A 21,321-nucleotide genomic window follows, 5' to 3' on the forward strand; every position below is an offset into this window, starting at 1 on the left:
AATTTTCACTACCATAAATAAATAAAATGCTTACTGCTGTCTTTCTGAAAATAATCCTTAGATAATAATTAATATTATGCCTTTATCCATATGGAACAGAATTTAGACATTGAAGTCTATGTTGAGAGACTGGAATAATTTCATAAATAATATTCACTTTTAAATAATAACCATATTTGAAATAATATTTTAAGTAATAAACCACAAAATCTCATAAGTGTTTCTTCTATTAAATTTGAATTTATGCCAGAAATTTAAGGTGAAAATGCTTAATTATTTAATTTTAAACCCATGGATACTATGCATTCTGACTTGTACTGATAAAAAGTAAGATTTTTTCTTACGCAAATTTATCCCATCTTCAAGTAATGATTAAACATACCATTCTGTATAAATGTATCTTTTTTGAATATAAAATATGGACAAAATGTTAGAAACTGCCACCAATAGAGAAAAATGTTAAGTCCATCTCATTTCTAAAATGTTCTTTTCATGCTAAAATTTATGATTAGTTTTATTTCATTCTTGATGAAATAATACAGCTGTTTTTCATATCAAATATAAGAACATTATTAAAAACTCTTCAATTTTATAGTTTTTTTCAGATCTTCCCTTTTCCTATGTATTTTTTTAAAATTTGTTTTTATTTTCTTGCCAGTATGCTAGAAATAAGCATTCATAATAAGCAAAATATACAAGAAAATAAAAGCCATGACTATAATGATACCATAAGCATAAAAGAATTTAACATTTTTTTACTGAATTTAGTTTCAGTTGTTAGCTACCTGCTTTTTAAGCACAAATTTAAAGTATACCCACATATAATTTGATCATATAAATATGTGCATCTCTGGGAAATATGTTTATGATTTTAAGTACTAGAAAATTAGAATCCAAAAATACATACCCATCATCAGATCCACTGCAAAGAATTCCTTCTCTCAGGGGAGACCATTTAACATGAAAAACTTTTGCTGTATGTCCACTAAAGACTTTCAATGGTTGATCTGAGCTGGTGGCTATATAATAGACACGCACATTTTTGTCTTCACAGCCAGTGGCAATCATGTCTCTGAAATGTCATCCATGGAACATTAAAATATGATAACTTTGATATTATTCTCTACTAATAATTTAAAAAATGTACAATACTTCTAATTTCTAAAGAAATCATTGTCTGCTTCTTTTGTGAAGACTAAAACCTTACATATATAAAAACATCATATATAATTATGCTAACTGCTCATTTGCAGCAACTGTACCAGTATAGAAAAAATTCCTTTCTCAGTGTTTCTTAAACAACTAATTATATTGCATGAAAATTAAATTTTATTCCAACTGCCCAAATGCTTAAAAGAGACAAATAAGAATATGGAGCTATTCTATTGAACTATTTTATTTTTCAGATATAATGTAATTCTATTCATATTTAACAAATATTTATTGAACATTATCTCTTCAAAGGACAATAAAGTTTTGCAACCCAGTGTTTTGTTAATAATATTCTGCTAAACATAGACAACATAATTATCTCACGGAACTTACATTATAGAATATGAGATAGTTAATATGCAAACAATCACACAATTCAAAATCCAATTTTATTATAATAAGTAATCCAAAGGCACAAAATATTGAGGTCAGGGAAGACTTTTTTGTAAAAAGTTTTTGAGCTCAGAGCTGAAGGATAGGTGGCAGTTCTTTGTCCAGCCCAGGTGGGGTGTGTGGTATGTACAGTGTGGTGGGAAGTAGAATCCTAGCTAACAGGCACAGCTTGAGTGAAAGCCTTGAGCTGAAAATCAGCTGGACAATACAAAGAACTGAAAGCTAATGTGAGTAGATGCAGGGAGCAGGGGGAGCAAGGCTTCATTAATGAGATTAATGAAGTACACCAAACCCAATTTATAGTGGTTCCTCATAGGGCCTAAGTGTTTGCATTTTATCCTATAATTATTGGGAAACTATTGAAGGATTTAAATAGTAGGATGGATTCTTAGATCTATATTTTAAATGGCTGCTATATCAGCAAACAGAGGTGGCTGGGGAAAAGGGGTAACAAAAATGTAAATTCTGGAATTGATTTAGAAGACTTTTGAGGGCATCCAAAAGTAAAGGAAAATGCAAATAAATATCATCGGTTTAGTGGCAGGGGGATGTTTGGAAAGAGTATGACAGGCATTGATGGCTTCTGAAAATTGAGAGTTTATAAGGTAGAAAGAGGCAAGAATTATGGCTCAGTGGGGAATGTGCTAGTCACCAGCCTATTTTGTGTATAACCTAACAAGGTGCTAACAAATTCCTCAATATTTACTGGAACAAATACACATGGCAGTCGTTTTGTATCATACCATGATTTGATTCAGAACACAAGAATAATAAAGCATTAAGTATTTTTGTGCCAGGGATTAAACCCAGGGGCACTTAACCCCTGAGCCACATCCCCAGCCAGCCCTTTTTATTTTGAGACAAGGTCTCCCTGAGTTGTGTAGGGCCTTGCTAAGTTGCTCTGGCTGGCTTTGAACTTGCAATCCTCCTGCCTCAGCCTACCAAACTTCTGGGATTACAGGTGTGCATCACTGTATCTGGCTCTTATTTATCTATATATTTCCCACATGTAGTATGAAAAAAAATAAGATAATTCATGATATTTGACAAATGTCAAATGTTTGGATTATTAAATATAATCCATATCATATCAAAGAGTGGTTTGAAACACAAAATTCTTGAAGTGAAGTGAGTTAAAGGTCTAGTTTTAGTAAAATTTTACTTGGATTTAATTTTAAGTCTTGCATTATTTTTACATAATATATACTCAGCTCTTAAGCAATGATGCCTTTTCAAAACGATCCAACTTGGGAGGCTGGGGACATAGCTCTGTTGGTAGAATGCTTGCCTCACATGCAAAAGGTCCTTGGTTCAATCCCTAGTACCATCAGCACCACCACCACCAACAACAACAAAAAACCCATCCACTTAAGTTCTGCATCTTGGGAAATTACTCAATGCAGAGCCATTAACCTGAGGTGAAGACCAATAGGAAGCCATGATGGAACAATACCATTGCAGAGATACCTAAAAGAAATTAGAGAAAGGAGCACATTTCTATGGTAGAAGCCACACATAGAGTGGACTTATTTCTATTTTTCTTATTAGAAGTATGCTTTTTTCCAAAGTATCAGAAAGTTGTCTTGAGAGCAGTAAATCAGAATTTCCATGTAAAAACTTTATGAAATAAAAACAGCTAAAATAAATTAGCAATTACAAAGCTCTTTCTCATTTTCTAGGCAGGGAAATATCAAAAAAGAGAGACGAGTATTATCTATGGAAATAAAACTAAATTTCATGGTAATTTAAAATCTGTGATATAAGATTATTACTTATTTCAGGAAAAAAAAACAAAAAACACTTACTTGTTGTTTTGGCTCCAATCACAACCAAACACTGGAGCTGGATGTTTGTATTTGTGTAGTACTTTACCATCAATTGTTCGGATAATACTGAAATTCATTATCACGTGTTAATAGGAAAAGGACATTCTAAATACATTATTTGAGGGAACAAAGTAAAAATTGTAAGTTTCAAAGATGGAATTCTAGGATAGAAGCATTTTTGCAAATTTGTTAATAAGAAAAGGACATTCTAAGTACATTATTTGAGAGAACAAAGTCAAAATTGTAAGTTTCAAAGATGGAATTCTAGGATAGAAGCGTTTTTGCAAATTAAAAGAAACATTTAAAAGTACTACATAAATAATATTGCCAGTTACAAATACATCTGTACAGATAATATTAATTATGGTAATTCACTTGAAGCAAATTAAGTGTGATAAATTTGTTTGGGGAATTATTTTTTAGTTGAGGAAAAATATAACTTAATACATTTTAAAATATAATGATACAACTAACATGGGCATTAGACTTTTAGCTTCATAATTAGGTGGTTTGAGATTTATAGTATTCGTTTATAAAGATGGTTGTATAACCATTACACTAAGACCTATAAGTTATAACATTTTGATAGCATATTCTCAGTTATATAATGAGATATTCAGAGAACACCCCTAATTCTTAGCTCCTGTAAAGGAGTCTACATTATTTAATTATTTTAAAAAGCTCTAGTACCCTATTCTATTATTGTCACAATGCAAGGAATATCAATTCCATTAGGGGGGAAAAAGCTTTGTGTAAATTAAAGTATTATAAGTTCCAAAGGGAAAAGACACTCTTAAATGACATTAGGTCTCCCAAAACTTTTGGGGTTCCTAGTGAGTCAGGTGAAGAAGACTTAGAAATGTTTAGTTACTGAATATGGCATTTATCAAATAACTAATGCCTTGAAAATACATGACAAACTTAACGATGTATCCCTTAGTCAAAAATTCTCATGTGTATCTTTTGCAGTTTAGCATCTTCCAATTTGTAAATAGTTCCTTTAATGAAACCCATCAACTAATGTTATTAATTCTAAGAATTTTAACTTCTCGGTAAAGAATCCTTTGTTTACACAGCTTTTGTCTTCTCTATTAAAATTCAAAACTGAGGATAGGAAACTTGGATTTAGTCTAGAAAAATCCAACAAGACAAACTTCTATGTCTTCTTAGCAACCCTGAGTGTCTATATCTGTCAAAGATTACTATGCAAATAGCCAAAGGTAGCATAATATGATTTTTTAAAAAAAGTTTTAATATCAAGTCAATTCTTATGTAGTTTTGTATTTTTTTACATAAAAAATTAATTTTTCCTGGGATTTAACAGAATTAAGAAAGAACATTTCTGAAAAACAGGATCAATGAAGTTAGCCTCTTTAAAAAAAAATGAACTTCTCACTTACATCACCATGTTTCTCCTGACAAAGATGTTTTAAACTTTTATAAATAATAAATCTGTGAACAACTTTCTAGAGCACTTGATGTCTCCTGAACTACTTTCCCCCAAATGATCAAAAGTTTCCCCCAAAATGTGATGAGTCTTTCAAGTTTCCTTGAGGCAATTCAGTCTTTTAGCTATAATTCATGTAACATCTTTATTTAGCATGCAAATGATTGGTTCATTTTTAAAATACCATTGGATTGTTATTTGTTAATGATAAATCACAGCAATATAGTAGGTGCCTATACTGACCTGTAAATAATATTTATGATAGTTGGTATAGCTATACAAATAAGATCTCACTGATATACAATTGGAATGATCAACTGGGTCTTTCATAAATAGGATAATTTCATAATATCACACACAGTACTTACCAGAACCCATCACCACTGCAGGTTGCTATTCTTTTGGAATCTTTGTGACTCCAGGCAATGCAGAATATTCCATTTTTTCCATGCTTCAAAAAATGCAAAATTCCTATCAATAAGAAATAATTCACCCCTTTTTTCTCTTATTTACTTATTTCTTCCAAGTACTGCTTTTCTATTAGGAACTTACTCTAGGTGATACTAAAAGACATTCTTGTCAATATCAGAAACCTGAATATATACTTTAAGAATGTGTATAGGTGTCACACTTAAACAAATCCCATGTTTAAGGCACATATTGGGTGGCTTTATTTATTTATTTATTTTGCTGAATACCACTGAAAAGTCAAAATCTGCTTCTTCAGTTATCCATAGAACTAAGCTGTGCTTAATGTCTTTTCATGTGAATGCCAGTCTGTAGATGAAGATATATATGTGTCTGCTTTCAAAAACAAGCTACTACAATTATAGTATAAGAAATATTGCAAATAACTATTATTACTGGGTCACCCTTCTAAGTCGCAAAAGGACTACTAATTACAAAAGGAGACTTAAAGTTATTCCTATAATAAATCAGTCTATGTTTACTTGCTCCTCTGCATTCTGGGACAAGGCAATAGTCTAGGGGTGGGATGAGAATTTTAAAACACAAATATACATAGGAATGCCATCCACTAACTGTGTGATGAATGAATAAGTAAAGATTATAATCAGTCCATTTCTAAATATAAATTTAAAATATTTCTATTTTATATGTATGTAAGTAGGATTTAAATTGTGACAGCCATTAAGGGAAAAACTAAAGTGTCTTTTTTTTAGTACAGGGGAGTGAACCCAGGGGCATGTAACCACTGAGCTGCATCCCCAGTCAATTTTTTTTTTTTTTTTTTTTTGTAAGAGACAGGGTCTCACTGAGTTGCTTAGGTCCTCACTAAGTTTCTGAGGCTGGCTTTGAACTTGAGATCCTCCTGCTTCAGCCTCCTGAGCTGCAGGGATTATAGGTGAGCACCACTGCACCTGGCTAAAGTGGCTTTTTATTTTTATTTTGCATCTTCAAGTTGCTTTAAAAATATACAGATTCCACTTCTTAAGGGAGTGTCCAGTTTGTCTTTACCTCTTTGGGCATCAAGGAAAGTAAATTTATACAAGTGGACATAAAAAATATAGTCCATATATTTATTTAGTTTGAGGGGTAGAGAGAACTTCATTTTTCTTTTCCATGAAAAGGGCATTTATGGCTAATTTCTTGCATTTCTTTTGTGGGGACTCATATAGTTTAGTTAATTAAAGCTAGCTTTAAATTTCCTCATATTTATAACATGGACTTGAGGTAATTTTGATGTTGGTCTTAACTGTGATTGAGTGCTGGGGAAATACTGAATGAGCCTAAGAGATATGCTTGATATTATGAGACTGAGTTGCTAGAATTAGTTGGAACTTCTTAAGTGTTAATGGATAGATATTTTAGGTCAAAAGGTGCCAAGATGCAATAAGAAGAAATCAACAAATCTGCTAAGCAAGGATACCATTTAAAATCTTGATCAAAACTTTCATCTTCCTGCTCACTTCTTTTATATCTCATTATTTGTTATGGGATAGGTTGTTCTGATGATGGGAACAGGTTGGGGCATTGCTGAACTGAAAGAATATTGTTTCATTATATTTAGAGAAAGGGAAGGATATAATTCATATCATCTTTATGAAAGTTTCTTTGTTTAAGTACAAAATTGCTTACTGGTGGTTAGAAAAATTTCTCATAAATGCATTTGCTACATTACTATAGAATCCTCTGGGAGATCAAGGCTATGAAATGCCATCCTTAATGGTATTAAGAGTCTTTTGTATAAATGGTTTTAAAGTTTCAAATAAATAAATAATTTCCCAAGGCATTATATATTTAATAAGCTTCAACAGAAATTGTTTAAAATAAATTAAATCTCAAGATATTGAGACAATGCTAGATCCTATTCCTGTTGTCCCAATCATACACAACATTACAATGAGATCATATAAATTTTTCAAGTATTAATGGAACTCAGTAAAACACAGAATGATAATTTAAGCCTAAGGATAAATACAATCTGTGGCATTACATACAGGAAAAGGGCCAGTTTTAGAGCATGTCATGCAATAATAGAATTTAGGACTGAGGAAATTAAAGAAATTATGGAATAAAACTTTATAATTTTATAGGTGAAAAACAGATTCAAGACAATAAAACAGAACCAGGACTATAATTTGGGACTTCTGATTTTAGTTTTCCTCTCATTATTTAATATTTGTCTAGCTTTAGTGGAGGATGACTTAACAGTCTTTTGAATCTGTAATGAGACTTCAGGTGAATTTTTATGTCTTAGCTATAATTCTCACAATGAATTTTAGCATGTGAATACCTCCTTGCATATTCCTCTAATTGACAGAATAATATGCCACCAGGCTATCATCTGTTGATTAAGAAAGAAAACATTTACAAAATAGGTAGTATAAGATACCATGCTATTTAGTAGTGGTAGACATAGCTTACCTCATTAAATCGCTGTATCATTTTGCCCTTTTGAACATCCCAGATAAAAGCACCATTTTGGGAAGTTGCCCCAGCAATACAATTCAAGCCGCCTTAGGAAATAATACATTAGACATTATATATTAAATATGTGCCACAAATGTAAGTCCTTTCAAATATGTAATTTTTTTAATGTAAAACTTGAGATTTGTTATTTATAATTGCATATATTTATCAATGCATCAAATCTGGAGAGGAGAATACAATGAATGTATCCACTATATAACTTCAACAATTATCAAAATATAGTCAATCCTGTTTCATCTATCCTTTACTGGACATCTTTGGAACATATCTGATATCATATTATTTGGTTAATAAATAAATATATCTAAAAGACATGGATGGTTTTATTATCAATAACAAACTAACATAATTAAACCACAAAAATTATCAATAGTTCCTCAATATTATCATATATTTAATGGCTATTCATTCTTCTTTAATAACATTTTAGTAATGAGGAGAATACTTTTGTAAACAAATCACATGAAAAAATATTTTTCAAAAGCATAAACAATACCTTCTATTTTTAAGAAATAAAATATATCTGTGAAAATAAAACTACTATTAAGTTAGCAGATGGTCAAGGACCTAAGTATTTTTTGCAAGACAATGAAAGTAGAGGTTTCTTCCCACTAGAAGGAAGGAACAGCTGTCATCTACTAGCTGGAAGTATGAACATGCAGGAATACCCTGTGATAAATTATCATGAATATTAAAAGTCATCATATTTCTAGTATTTTTATTCTATTGCTCCCTTTGGGTTCTCAAATCACTTCCAAATTTTTTTACAGTTTTTTTTTTCTTTTCTTGGGGTATATATTCTAGAATTTGGAAGAAATTATGTAATAATCAATATCCTATTTCCATTCCTGTCAACATTCATCTTTTAAATTTCATCCACATTTACCTAAAAACCATGATTCATAACTAATCACACAGTAAAACATGACAGAATTTCCATTTTTTAACATTTTTTTACTTTCTTGATGCAAATTATCAATGTAGAGAGTGAAAGACTGCTTTTGGTAAGAGCAGGTCTGTGTTATAACTTGAAACAATGGTTCTCATATTCAAAATCTTTACTTAAGTTTTAAGTTTGAGACATATACATTTTGTATGTTCAGCTGATAGGCTGGTCCAGTTGCATACTGCTGGCCAGGAGAACCTGCCACACAGTTGTGTACTGCAATGATTAAGAACACAAGCTTAGGTATACTCTATTTAATAAAGAGACAAACACCAACTATCATTAAGAATTATAAATAAAATATTTTTTTCTAGACATCTCATTGTATATGAGAAATACAGAAAGTCCTTAACCTTTTTTGTGTCATGAACCTCTCTGAAAATCTGATTACTATTACATTTTTTGATAGATATAGGCAAGCGCGTCTGCACGCACACACACAAACACAAACTAAAAATTATTCATAAAATCTCAAGAGATTTTCAGATTCCTTGAAGACATCTAAATACCTTGGAGACACATAAATTCAAGGTTACAGAATCCCCTTGTATAATGAAATAAGTTTTTTAAAAAAGGGTAAGCTATATCCTGGTTATACATTATAATTAAATTAATATATTATGATAAGTAAGTGAGCATATATATTGTATAAAGTGAAAATCCATTTAAAGGTAAAACATAATTTTTTATGGAAAAATAATGTCTTTGGAGAAGTGTCAGATTATGTAAGACACTTCTCCTTTATAAATAGGAAGGTATGGCCATGGTTGTGCCCGGCTGTAATCCCAATGACTCAGGAGGCTGAGTTTGGCCAGCCTCAGCAAGTTAGGGAGGCCCTAAGCAACTTAGTGAGACCCTGTCTCAAAAAAAGGGCTGGGAGTATGGCTCAGTAGTAAAGCACCCATGTGTTCAATCCTCAGTACCTTAATAAATAAGAAGGTATAAGGTAGCATCTTTCTAAGATTAAAGAAAAATCACATTAAGGCATAAAAATTCTTCAAAATTACAAAAGTATAATTTATATAGAATTAAGTTGTTACAATTGAATTATTACTTGATATATAATCACCCATACTTACAAAACAGATGTGACAGGCGCAATAGTCTTTTATAATTTTTAGAAAATAAATTTTTGAGCCAGGCATGGTGGTGCATACCTGTAATCACAACAACTTGAAAGGCTGAGGCAGGAGGATTGCAAATTCAAGAAGAGCCTCAGCAACTTAGCAAGACCCTAAGTAACTTAGTGGGAGACCTCAATCTCCAAAGAAATAAAAAGGGCTGGGGAAGTGGCTCAAAGGTTAGTACTCTAGAGTTCAGTACCAAGTACCAAAAAAGAAAAAAAAAATTGTTTTTATTTTCACAAATTTGGTTCACATGAAAATTTCAGGAAATCTTTTTTTTTTTTTTCATGTAAAACATCATACCTTTAACCACATAGCTATACAAATATTGTAAAAGTCAAGCTCATTCAGGTTTACTGTGGCTTTTCTCTGTATGACTCTTTTTTTGTGTGTGTGTGTGGTGCTGGGGTTTGAACTCAGGGTCTTTACGCATGTGAAGCAAGCACTCTACCAAGTGAGCTATATCCTCAGCCATGACTATATAATTTTAAAGGGCTCAGGAATCAAAGTGTATCTGCCAATATTCATTTTAAAACCTAACATGAACTGAACTAACCAAACATTGGTACTAATTTGCCTCTATGATCATTTGGAACAAAAGACATCTGGAGGAAAAAAGATAATTAAAATGAAAATAAAGTTTAGGAAAGTCACTTGATTGCATTCGTATTTTAATAAAATGTTTCTTACCTGGAGCCCATGAAAGGGAATAAATAACCCCTTCATTACCCGGGGAAGTATACATTGCTGTTAATGTGTTTATATCCCAAACTTTTATAGTACCATCAAATGAAGCTGTTGCTAAAAGATTCGGATCATCAGGTTTAAATTTGCAGTCAAAGATAGTTTCCACATGTCCCTGAGAATGCAGTATAAAAAAGTCACAACTACTGAGGAAAATCTACATTACTAAAAAACAACCCATAATGTATAATTCAAAGTATATGATACATATAATATGGTTTTCCAGATATTAATGCAAATATACATAGGCAAACAAAAAATATAAAGTGGAATCATTGCTAGGGTTTAATGTTCTTTGTGGTGTTTTATTCCAGTTTGCATATCCCTTAACCAAAATGCTTGGACCAGAAGTATTACAGATTTCAGATTTTGAAATGTTTCATATACATAATGAGATATATTTGGGATACAATTCAAGTCTAAGTATGAAATTCATTTATGTTTCATAAACACCTTATATGCTTAGGCTGAAATTATTTTATGGAATGTTTCTAGCACATGTGACTTTTTACTGTAACCTTACAAGTCACAGATGACCTGTCAACTATGGGATTTTTGCTTGAGGCATTATTTTATTAACATTCAAAATAGTTTCAGATTTCAGATTTTGCAGTTAGGGATGTTCAACCTGGATTTTGTACAGACCTGGATTTTACTAAACCACAGTTCTTCAAATCAGCAACTAAATTCAAAGATGTTCAAAAGTTTCATTTTTCAATTTTAATTAAATGCAAAACATTCTTCTGATTTTTGAATGTACAGAATCCTAAGCTAGACATTTCTCCTCTGCCCAGTACTAGAGATTTAACCAGGAGTGGGTTAACTTCTGAGTCACATCCTCCGTCTTTTTTATTTTTTGTTTTGAGACAGGGTCTAACTAGTTGCTTAGGCCTTGCTAAATTGCTGAGGTTGGCCTCAAACTTGCCATTCTCCTGCCTCAGCCTTTCAAGTCTCTGGGATTATAGGCATATGTCATTTTATCCAGCCTAAAGTAATTAACTCTTAATAGTTATTATATATAATTCTTGCAGTATAACATAAGACAACAAGGATGTTGAAGCTATAAGCCCATTAATGAAAATATTCCTTTTTTATACAAATGACATACCCCAAAAGCATTTTGAATTTCAGCAGATATAGAATCAGTCATGGCTCCAATTTTTAATGGAATTTTTTATAAAAATTTCTAAAGTCTACTCTTTGGGATTTGGAATAATTGTTAATGTTACAGGGTGATTCAGATTCCAAACACCCACGAGAGTGTAAAGCGGTATATATAACAGATATATGTAAACATATACCTAGAAAGTGACAAATAATCACTATGTGCCTATCCAACATCTGTTAAAAACCAACTTAAATGGCCAGATTTATATTTTGTCTTCTCCCAAATATTAGGAAATAGGAATTGAAATTCCTGCTTTAAGCAGCAGAACTGCAATATGTTGGGATCAAGGGAGGGAGTTAAAATACAAGGACAAGGCTTTCTATTCCTCAACAATGTTGTAAAGATAGAGAAGGACATCCTTTTTACTCCATGTATTTCTATTAACACCAGAAATCACAACCTTTAGGAAAATGCAGAAGTACTATAAGGTCTCTCACTTAGGTGAAGGTGTTGGAAAGAAAAATCCCAAAGGTTAGAAAAAAACGAAATGAAATTGTTATAGCCACTGGTTCACCTGGCTGGAGTTGTTCTAGCTGGCCATTTCTCATGATAAGAACATACTTAAGGCAGTAATTGTCTACATGTGCACTTTTAAATGTTATTTTACTGTTACACATTCAAATTCCATTTTTGAAATTCTGAAAATTCACCTAGAAGAAATTAAATAGAAATATTTTTTCTGTATTCTTCTAACCAAAAGGAAAGTAAGAATAAAGAGGAAAACATAGCTTTTTTTTTTCTTTTTTCTTTGGTAGTTTTAAACAGATAAACATTATTATGGAAATAGTCTTTTATAATGTATAATGGGATTAAGTAAACTGGAATCTTTGGAGGAAATATTTCTTCTAGTAATATTCCTAGTAATTTCAAATTTGTAGCAGTGTTAAAAGAATGTTATAAGGAGAAAAATGACAGCCTCTTTTGACTGAAAGATATTTTTAAAAGGAGAAAAGCCACTGGAATAACACAAAAACTTTTAGTATTAATTAGATTTTCAAATTTAACATAGGTTTTCAAACAAAATGTTTAAATATGAAACATTTAAACCTATATACTTAATAGAAAATTTATTAAATTCAATTGTATGATTTCTCTTCTACTAAAGCATATTTTATATATTTCAAGGTGTTACATTTTTCTCTCTTCCCTGTTATAAATTTGTTTGAAAATAAATGGTAATTTAAAGTATAGAAAAAGTTTCAAACTGGGAAAGAGTTTATAAGGAAAAAAAGTTAAAGTAAAAATAAAATTAAATCATTTTCAAATAAACATCTAAAAAATAAATATTTTAAAATAACTAAGCTACATATTGTTTCAGAAATATTTTTGATAGAGTTCAATTTAATTTTTTAATTTAATTTTTAAATTTGAGAACAAAATGAAAGGAGCAGTATTAAAATGTTCCAATCTTATTTAGTTCTTCTTTTATTAAAAGCTCAATTTAAGTCTAGAGTCCATTCCTAAGTAAGATCACAGGAAAGTAATTAACAACAAAGTTTCTTAAGTGTCTAGATTAATCTATTTCAAACCTGTGGGTAACAGGATTATTTTTATAATGAAGGAGATGAAGGAAGATGATTCTTGATTAATGAATTACAACATAAAATCCATTATTGCATGTTTTCATTCATTCAGTCAACAAAACTTAAGTCTTACTATGTGCTAGGCACTGTACTGGGTAGTGGGGATGCAAAAGTGTAAAAACACAAAGAGACTGTATTGCATCTTATATCAGGGCTTAATGATGATAAGAACAGAATTCATAGAATTATAGAAGAGTTATTATCATTCATTCATAGAAATAAGTCTTATAAAACGCCTAATCCAATTTTTTTTCCCACTTCTAAACATGAAGTTTATTTATATTTCATATACATCTTATGCACATAGCCTGAAGCCTAATCCAATTTTACTCAATTCATAGAGGAAATGAAAACAATAAGGTTTGGAATAACTGACAGGGATTGATTTCTTTCCTCCTGAAGCAATATTCTATGTCTTATTTTGCTTCCAACTTTTTTTTTTCTCTTGTTTTGCAGGGGCTGGAACTTAAAGCCTCACTCATGCTAGGCAAACACTCTACCACTGAGCTACATCTCAAGCTCCTGCTCTGTGTTTTTTTCACTACATAAAACACATGGTTAGCAGATATTAATATTTTTAAGTTTATTTATTAACATTTAAATAATTTTAATAATTTTGTCATTATTCTGTGCATTTTCAAATGTTTCAGTCAACTAAGAAAAAGTCTTAAAAAATCACTGCTTACAAAAATAATTTTAAAGAATATCAACACAAAGGCAAAAGTAAACATGATAGATTTATGCAAAGTTAAGTGCTTTGTGTAATAGAAAGAATGATCATAGACATACCAAGTCCCTAAGAAAATCCCACTTCTTGGCTCCCATATCATAGAGACCAACTCCACCATCTAAGAAACAGCACACTGCATGACCAGGAGGAAGAGAAAATGCTTGATTCTGTGTCAAACTAGGGGGTGGAACTGCTTCACTTGTTGAGGATGTATAATGATTTTTGTTTGAAGACTGGATTGAAACTAAAAAAGAAAATGAATAAAAAAGTAAGCATTTATGTCAATACCTTCCCAGTAAAATGAAACCACGGTCTTAATTTAAAGATGCTTCATTGCTTCATTTTGTTTTAAAATCCAGAATCTATATCAATGATCACAATTTCTGCTACATGAGCACTTTGGCAACCTTAGCCAGAAAATGTGGAAATATAAGCATAGAACTGGATTTTATTTTGAAAAGGTGTATAGGAGAACAGATGGACTGAAATGGATAAAAGTTAATGTGCAAGGAATCACAATCTGTTGTGAATATTTGGTTTCTTATCTCCCCATAAATTAATGCACAGCATGATTATTTTTAAATATAATCTCCCTTTAAAATATTGACATAGCATTTTAATATTCTCCCCTCCACATTCTACATGTATTGATTTTTTTCTTCTTAAAGCTAATAATTCTTTGCCACTAAATTCCAAGTGAATAAAAACAATTATTTTTGAGATTATTTATAATTCAGCGTTCAAAATAAGAATCACAAGAGTGTCTGCTTTACATCTGCATCTCAATTATTATTATTGTTTTTTTTAAACAGAGAGAGAGAGAGAGAGAATTTTTTTTTAATGTTCACTTTTTAGTTTTTGGCAGACACAACATATTTGTTTGTATGTGGTGCTGAGGATCAAACCCGGGCCACGCATGCCAGGCGAGTGCGCTACCGCTTGAGCCACATCCCCAGCCCTCAATTATTATTTTTTCTTCCTCAGTTTTTTTATTTTTCAGACTTCTGTTTCTCTTATTTTCCATTATATAAATATCTCCTTGTTCAATTATTTTTTTGTATTTTATCTTTCTAGATTTTCCTTAAGAGTATGACTATTTTCTTGCAAACATAATCCAAAATAATGCCACTATATATTATCAGATCTTTCTTTTTTAATTGAACTAAAGTTTTCCTTATCATATTCATTATAGGCAAAACTCATTTCTCTGAACCTGAGAGTGATAGGAAGTCCAAATTATACTGAACAATGAATACAAAAGAGACATTTGGTAGCAATAGTTTTGATAAAATATTTCTGAGAGTTGAGTTAAAAGTTAATATGATCCATGACTATTTTTCTAATATTTTTATTATTTGATATCATGAGTGGTCTTGATGACATTTATACATCAATTTATAATTTATTATTTTTAGAATTCAGTGAGTATGTCCATATTTTAAAATTTTATTTTCATAAATGTCTAACAATAGGTCATCCAAAAGGCAATACTCAAAAATAACAACATTGGCTTAATTTTATATTCTGACTTTTGTCTGATGGATACAGACTTCTTTTTGAATAAGAAAAAATATCAATGAAAAGAATTTGAGCTATCTCAATCATTACATGATATGGAAATTCACATCCACTGAACAAAGTAACAAATCCTGACATAAAAATGTATGAAATATAAATGATATGCCAGCTTTTGGTATGTTACCTCATCAGTCCTGATATTTCTAGACTCTCAAGTTTCCAGTCTAGAAATATTAGAACTCCATGAAAAAGCTGAAATTTGTGGAAAGTCCAAGGATTCAAATAGAGAGATTTTTCCTTTATGTACCACTGTCAACTAAATTAGATACCAAAATAATATTACTTTAAGTAGTCACTACTAATTATTAGTATATTATAAAGGTAAAAAGGCTTGAGTAAGGAGGAATCAATAGCTGTAGATTTTCCAAACACAAATTCCCCCCTCCATATTTTTTATGATCCATGCCAAATGGAAACATTACCATTTGCATAGTTTAATCATGACAGACCTAAGAGGAAGTCAATTTATTTTCTCTTACCTTTAATAAAAATTCCAATTCTGAACTTCCTCTACATTCCCTATCTTTTCATTTATAACTTAAGTATGCTTTATTATTTTTCTTAATTATAGAAGCAATGAATGAAAATCAGAAAAAAATATATGAAAATAAATGAAGAGTATATAGAATGCCCAGTTCTAAATACTAATCCAGTGAAAAACAGGCTTCAAACATGAAATATATTTTCTAGATTCCATAATTTGAATATTTAGGTTATTTTATCTTTGTTATAAACTATACAGATGGTAAATGAGCCATGTTTAAAACAAATTCTCCTAGTCAAACCAATTTTGTTTTATCCCATTATTCTTGATATTTCTAACTTTTTTTTTAACCACTATCATTATTTCATCTTCCTCACAGAGATAATTTAAGATTAATTTGAATACAATTAACAGCACTTTGGCTCCAAATATTGTAAACCTAGGGCTGGGGTTGTGGCTCAGTGGTAGAACACTAGCCTAGCACATGTGAGACACTGGGTTCTATCCTCAGCACCATGTAAAAATAAAAAGTAAAAAAACAAAATTTAAAAAAAGAATCTTACACTCATTGAAAAAATATATTGTCAGTGATATTAGTTATTTTGTGGCTTTGGTAGTTCCTTTATTTTCTTTACTGCATCTATATATACACACCTATATATCTGTAGAGAATATATATATAAATCTGTAGAGAATATTTCTAAGAAATTGCATCTCAGTTGCATTTATTATTTGATACATTTATATCACTACACATCACTTCAATAAGAAATATAATTTAAAATATTAACATTTTGATAATATTTTTTACTTACACTTTTTTCTTGGAGGAGAATTAAGTACATGCAAGCAGTGAAATCCCGTTTTCTTTAATTTAAAATTATCAATAGGTGTTGTTCTTGAAACATTCCAAATGCGTAAAACACCCACTTGAGAATCTAGTCAGATGATGAAAAAAACAAGTGTTAACAAATTTTGTTCAAAATTTAAAATGTCCAGATGTAAAAATAAAAACAAAAACTTCCATTTGCAAAATTTTAGCACTGATTATTGACGTGGTTTGAACAATAATATAGTATGGTATTGCAATCAAAGAAACTACAAAAATGTTATTCAATTTTTAAATTTGGAGATATTTTTCCCCTACTACAAACCCTTTCATAGGGTTAGACTCTGCCTACTTTTGCAGCTTCCCGTGGTAAAGATCATTATAACAGTTTTATCATAAAACCATTCCACTGACATACACTTACTCTAGGAAACTGTTAGCTACAGAAAACTATTAATTTTTTTTTATTTTTTGTTTTAGTTATAGATGGACACATACCTTTATTTTATTTACTTATTTTTATGTGGTGCTGAGGATCGAACCCAGTGTATTGCACGTGCAAGGCAAGTGCTCTACCACTGAGCTACAACCCCAGTCCCCAAACTATTTACTTTTAACCATTATATAATCCTTCCTATTTTGAAATGTTTGTAAATGCTCCATTGTCCATGTTCATCTCAATAAGGATTTTCAAATATACTTGAAGACCAACAGAAAGTCTTCCTTCCAAATATCCTACCTTAATAGAAACTTTGATAAAGAATCTGAAAAGTTCCCCAAACTTTCAAAAAGAATTACCATATGACTCAGCAAATTCCACTCATAGGCATATACTTAATAGATTTATAAATATATGTCTACACTAAAACTTATACATAAATGTTTGACAATATTTTTCATAAAAGCATAAAATAGAAACACTAAGTATCTATGAATAAAAATCTGGCATATCCACATAATGGAATAATATTATTGAGCCATAACAATGAATGAAGTACAGATACATCCCACAACATGCATAAAACTTCAAGTATTTATGTTGAGTAAAACATGACAAAAAAGGTCACATATGGAATGATTTCATTTATATTAATTGTCCAGAGTAGGCAAATCCACAAAGATAGAAAGCAGATGATCAGTTTATGTATGTCCATGGGTATGTTAGGGGCTATTGAGAAGGAGTAATGGAACATGGCTGTTAAAGGGTACAGGGTTTGCTGGGAGTCATGAAATGTTCTGTAATTGTAATGTTCTGTAATTGGATAGTCATATTGGTTGTACTAGAAATGTACTAGAAACCACTAAATTGTATCCTTCAAAACTGTAAAATGTTATGATAGGTGAAATATCTCATAAATAATAACAATAGATACATGCTTTTATTCATTAACTCCTGTGAAATGACAGGATGTGTGTGTGTGTGTGTGTGTGTGTGTGTGTGTATCCATACATCTATTTCCATCTACTTCTATGTGGAAATTAAGTACTAAAGAAGTAAAGATTTCTTAAAAAATGTTGAGGTGATAAAAATCTTATTTATTTTGTACTAAGCAAATATAAGAAACATTTATACAGTAGCTGACAGTACTATTTCTTCAGAGGCCTCTTTCTCTGAACCATTTTCAATTTGGTTCATGAAAACCTTTGGGTTTGCCTAATTGAATCTGGTCAGGAGCTATCAAAATAATTATTAGTAAAGCTAATGGAACTCCTATCTAGGCAAACTGTTTTTCTGGTCATCCTGCCATTCCTGAAGTTAAACTTTGTCTTCTGTACACACATAAACACAGACACACATGTGTGCCCATACATAATATATCACACTGTATTTCCATATACTTAGAACACTGGGTCTTAATTTTATTTTTATTTGTAATTATATAAATGACATAACCATATAAATTAAAAGTAAATTCAGCATTTACTATAATTAAAGAAAATATTTGAGAAATTAACAAGTCTTACACAAATTAACTACTAAAAGACTATAATTTCCTTTATTCAATTAAAGAATGTATACATAAATAACATTCTGAGGAGTAGGGATGAGTATACCTCCAGTTATAAACATGCCAGGAGCACTGGGAACCCAGGCTAAGCACTGTATAGAAGCTGCTACACTTGGAAAATTAAATGTTGTTATGCAATAAAGTGATTCAGAATCTACTAGGCGAATTCCATAATGCAAATTAGCCACGAGAAGATAATCAGTAGAGAGTGGGTCCCATTCCAGGGCTGTAATTGGATCCTCTTCATCTGTTCCTTCAAGAGATTCAGGTCTCAAAACATGTTTCTGATTTTTATTACCTATTAAAATATAAAGAAAATTGTTTCTCAAAGAGTCACAAGAAGGTCAATAATTTAAATCATGTTAATTTTCTCCTTGTGTACCACCAATCTCTGGGAGGCCTGAGAATGCAAATCTGGCATTTTTATGCAGAAGGTATAATTCACATATAAATTCAGGGGAATTAGTTTGTCCTAATAATGAAGGTCAGACTGAACTGCTTTGCTTTGGAAATCTCTGGCCTTAAATGTTTCTATTTGTGAATGAAAAGCTATAAGAAAAAGACACAGGTAAATAATGTACTTAATCTTTTCAACAACAAATTTCACCTAATTAATACTACAAAGGAATAAGAAAGTCCTTATAGAAATGAAGAATATCAAACAGTGATTAAAAGCACAGACCTTGAGAATGAGAGGATGATGATGATAATTGCTATAATAAAGAGTGATGCATATTAATATAGTTAATTATTACAAAGTAGAGAGTGATTTTAAAAAAGAACTTATTAACCAAAGCTTTACCCTTTCTTAAGTAAGTTTGTGGCTTTCTTTTTTTTTTAATATTTATTTATTTTTTTAGTTTTCGGCAGACACAACATCTTTGTTTGTATGTGGTGCTGAGGATCGAACCCGGCCCACACACATGCCAGGCGAGCACGCTACCGCTTGAGCCACATCCTCAGCCCATGTTTGTAGCTTTCTTGTCAGTCAATATTTATGATTTATTAAAAATATTCTAGCATATAAAACAATCAAATGACAGCAACACAAAATGGGAGAATTTGTAGTTTAATCCTATAATGTCTAAATTAGGTTGCTTCAAAGTCCTATCCTATAGTCAAAATCACAGTGGTTTATATTCCCTATTTCATTTTCTATGTGGTAGGCTGGTATTTTTATTGTAAAACAGAAATAAATCTATAAAATTTTGCAGGCAGTCATGGGAGCAGCAGGTAATTGTTTTACTTTTATGTTATCATGTTAATGCTCTATTTTATTATGCAAAATCAGGTAATTTGTCTTGTTAGATAAGGACAGAAGCATATGATATGAATAAATCAATAAGAAGATAGTTTTGACAATTTCTACAGAAAAATTTAAAATGAAAGCAAGGAAAAATTGGGATGAAAATATAAAGATAACATAGTCATATAGCTGTCAAAATTTTGATTTTGAGATAAGGTGGATAAAGCAAAGAGGAAATTATCAGGAAAGGTTGTACAATTCACAATGTCTCTAGGATAAAAACAAAAAGAATAAACAAAACATATACTTAGGAGAAGCACAATTTTTCCTACATTTGGGATCAGAAATATCTTCTGTGTGCTTTAAAAAGGTAGACATAGTGTTACACAGGGATAATGTCATCAACAACATTTTTAAAATTAAAAACATGTAAATCTTATTAATGCATATTCATGAAATAGTAAATGAATGACCAATTAGACACTCTACAGTGAATGTTAAAAAAGGAAGTTCTTTGCTGAACTTGGTCTAAAAACACAATTTGAATTAACTAAAAAAGTTTGTAACTTTTTCTGCCCTGAAATACTCTTTTTTAAAAATATTTTTAGTTATTGATAGACCTTTATTTTATTTATTTGTATGTGGTGCTGAGAATCAAACCCAGTGCCTCACACATGCTAGGTTGTAAGAGTAAAAGAAATTAAAGTTAAATGTAAAAGACCGGGTATTGTAAAGTTTCTAAGCTGCAAAGCCTGAGTTAAAATGTAAAGGACCAGGTATTGTTAAGTTCCTATGCTACACCCAAAACCTGAAATTCCTGTAGCTGTTAGGACAATTCCTGGGACTGCCAAGTAGATAATCCCCCTGACCATTTAGTTGTTTAATAACCTAGGACCCTGTGCAGTTCAGCACGTAGGCACCTCAGGGCCTAAACCAGTTTGAATGTGTACCCCGCTTTAGGACTAACCTATCACCTCCGTCCGACCTGTTCCCGCCAATGAATGTACTAATCATGTTTAAGAATTGTTGTTTGATTTTCCCGCGGTGTAT

At 31.0% G+C, this 21,321-nt stretch overlaps 1 protein-coding gene across 4 annotated transcripts in view; it reads right to left on the reverse strand.

Annotated features, from left to right (window-relative positions):
- Wdr17 (WD repeat domain 17) overlaps positions 1-21,321 on the reverse strand; it is a 93,207-nt gene that overhangs the window by 29,997 nt on the left and 41,889 nt on the right. For all 4 annotated transcript variants that reach the window (XM_071610517.1, XM_027927112.3, XM_071610516.1 and 1 more), the window contains 8 exons: positions 19,072-19,323; positions 17,003-17,125; positions 14,185-14,369; positions 10,591-10,759; positions 7,765-7,856; positions 5,247-5,329; positions 3,411-3,497; positions 908-1,072 (listed from right to left, as the gene is read on the reverse strand). In XM_071610517.1, the coding sequence (XP_071466618.1) occupies positions 908-1,072; positions 3,411-3,497; positions 5,247-5,329; positions 7,765-7,856; positions 10,591-10,759; positions 14,185-14,369; positions 17,003-17,125; positions 19,072-19,323 (1,156 nt within the window). The remainder of the gene's footprint in view (positions 1-907; positions 1,073-3,410; positions 3,498-5,246; positions 5,330-7,764; positions 7,857-10,590; positions 10,760-14,184; positions 14,370-17,002; positions 17,126-19,071; positions 19,324-21,321) is intronic.

Source organism: Marmota flaviventris, chromosome 3, assembly GCF_047511675.1.
Source record: "Marmota flaviventris isolate mMarFla1 chromosome 3, mMarFla1.hap1, whole genome shotgun sequence".
Classification (NCBI taxonomy): Eukaryota; Metazoa; Chordata; class Mammalia; order Rodentia; family Sciuridae; genus Marmota; species Marmota flaviventris.